The sequence below is a fragment of the Halyomorpha halys genome, unplaced genomic scaffold (genome assembly GCF_000696795.3).
Source record: "Halyomorpha halys isolate HHAL.00 unplaced genomic scaffold, Hhal_1.1 Scaffold7.1, whole genome shotgun sequence".
In the NCBI taxonomy this organism is placed as follows: domain Eukaryota; kingdom Metazoa; phylum Arthropoda; class Insecta; order Hemiptera; family Pentatomidae; genus Halyomorpha; species Halyomorpha halys.
This window is the reverse complement of record NW_027110368.1, coordinates 2093061-2095684: the sequence shown is the minus strand read 5'-3', so window position 1 is coordinate 2095684 and position 2624 is coordinate 2093061. Positions and strand designations below refer to the sequence as shown.

The following is a 2624-nucleotide window of genomic DNA, read 5'->3' as shown; positions in this document are numbered from 1 at the left end:
ATCTGCGTGCAGTTTCCTGTCTTTTCAGTCTTGTGCGAGGATTCCAGGTTAGTCGTTTGTCAAGGTGTAGTCCAAGATAACGAATCTGTTCTACAGAGGTAAGAGCCACATTATTAAAGTATACTGCAGGGCAATCGGCAGGTTTACGACGAAGAGTTAATGTGATTTGATGGGATTAACTTAAAAATTAGAATATACAAATCAATTATTCTTTCTATTGTTCTTTACGGAATGTAGCCTTTTGCATTAAGGAGGAACGGCAACTGAAGGTTTTGAAAAAAAAATAATGGGTAAAATATTCGGACCAAAGAGAATGTCCGGAGAATTTTAAGGGGTTATTCGAAATCCTATTAAGGGAGAAAAAGTTATTCATCAGTATGTGTACTCTTTAATCTTCGGGAGCTGTAAGTGAGACAATATAATTTAAGTTGTGGTGTATTGAGGATAGTTGTTTACTATCCTCATATATATAGTATGAATTACCACTTGTTTTCAGTTTTCGCCTTATGCATAGCTTTAGCTGAACTCTTTTGTTCAGGATTAATTTGGTTTTCGATGACAATTTATAACTCCAATCAAAGTACGGGCCAGTTTGCCGATGATGCACTTAGCTCTATTGCATTTGTTTTGTATATGCTAACAAGATATTTGCCCGCTAACGTTAAAGATTTGTCCGATCCTGAGCCGAAGAAATTGACAGACTTAGACCATGGCATAGAAGTACTATTAATATAGTTTGGTAATATAGTGTTTAGATTTATGGACAGTCTCTTAGTGAATATTATAAGACGATGAGTGTGTATAGCGATTGATGGTGTCAGCATCGAACCTTCGAGTTCGCAAAGCCTTTTATTATTTGTTTATCTAATTAATAAAAAAATATGTGTGTTGTTCATTCAAGAAATTAAAGGGCCGTATATATAAATTTGATCTTAGGTTATGAGAGCTATAAATCATCCAATTTATCGTACAAGTGGACGTTGAGCTATTTCAGCCTAGGCTTAGCAAAAAGGGGGGGGGGCGAAGGTTAGTATAACAGGTTATGATAGCAGTATTATATAGGAGGGAACGTATTAAATGTGAGGTGTAGCACTGCCTATATAGTATATTTATGTAGCAGTTTGTTATTTATTAGACTGCACCTCTAAGAACTTACTATATTTGAGATAATAATCCTGACTAAATGCATGAATATAAACATGAGATCTAAATAAGAGTTGAACTTTCCTCTTTAAAGTTGAACAGGAAGTTTCAGTCCGTGATTGTTCAAGGTCTTTTTGGTCCAATCTCTGTGTGAAATGACTATAATTTTAGAATAATGAGTCTGTTTCGACCGATTGTTAAATAGTTTCATATCCTTGTATTTATAAGCTCAAACCATCTTCATTCATGTTTTTAGAATTATTCAATCATTTTTTATTTTTTTATAATTTTTGAAAACTCAAGCCGGTTGGTATCATGCCTGTATCTACCTAGCAATTGATACTTTACAGTTTGAAATGTCCTTTAAATGTGACGTGCGCCTAAGGTTTTTAAACCCTACTTTCTTCTACGTTTATAAAAGGCCAATAATATATACTGTTAATTACATAGTTAGTACGACGACGTTACGTCAAAGGCGGACCCGGTAGGATGAGCATTGGTGATAATGGCATGTGAACAGTCCAACACAGGTGTAGCGGCCGGCAACATGTGGCTCTTCCTAGTTCGTCTCTTGCGCCCTGTCAGGTTGGTCACAGTAATGTCTGTTTAATTTTTTGGACGTGTGTAAAGAATATTTTAAATTTTATATGAAAGACTGTGTTTATCTGACACAAGTTTTTAATGATTAAAAAAAATTCGACTCGTTTGCTAAATCGAATTAATAAACAAGGATAAATAAAAAATCTGAGTTTTAGTTCTAAATATCTAATTTTTTATTTACTCTACATAAAATAAAATAAATAATGCTTATAACAGATAATGTTTCCTTGTGTAGAGAGTGGTACGGTATTTGGGATCAGAAGCGAAATCTTTGCACTTTTCTTAATTGTTACTAAAGAATGGCTTGTCGTATTATTTTTAAATTAGATAAAATTTGAGAGATAAATTGGATAAAATATTATTTATATTATATAAATTACAAATTAAAAATTACCTATAATTATAAGAAATTGAATAAAAAATAACGATTGATTGATAATTACATCTGCCACTTTAAGAATAACCATTTTTACCCTAAATATTCTTTTAGGGCCTAAAATGAAAGATAATTTTACACACAATTCAAATTCATAAATAGCTTGTCATATTCTTTTTTAAATTAGATAAAATTTTAGAGATAAATTAAAAATTTATACTTTTTACACACTACAAATTCATCATACTTGACTGTTCTCTTATAGCTATGTATTTTAGATGATGTACATAATTGAGGACAATAATATGTTTTTTTGAAGGGTGGACGATCAATTTAGGTTAATGGTCGTACATGCCTTGCATCGTTCTCAAATCATAGCATATTTTATTAAATTAAAAAAAAGAATATTACAAGCTATTCTGTCAGGCATATAGTTTTGGAGTTATACAGTAACGATTATAAAAAGTGTGTAAATAAAAAAATTATATCGTTTCTACGGAATCAA

At 31.6% G+C, this 2624-nt stretch overlaps 1 protein-coding gene across 7 annotated transcripts in view; it reads left to right on the top strand.

Moving 5' to 3' along the window:
* Nucleotides 1–2624, top strand: part of LOC106677306 (aquaporin) — a gene marked incomplete at its 3' end in the record, with an annotated part of 133659 nt that overhangs the window by 63172 nt on the left and 67863 nt on the right. Inside the window, 1 exon segment of one of the 7 annotated variants that reach the window (XM_067048534.1) lies at nucleotides 1588–1728. Within the exon segment in view, the coding sequence (XP_066904635.1) occupies nucleotides 1649–1728 (80 nt within the window). 7 annotated transcript variants of the gene reach the window in all.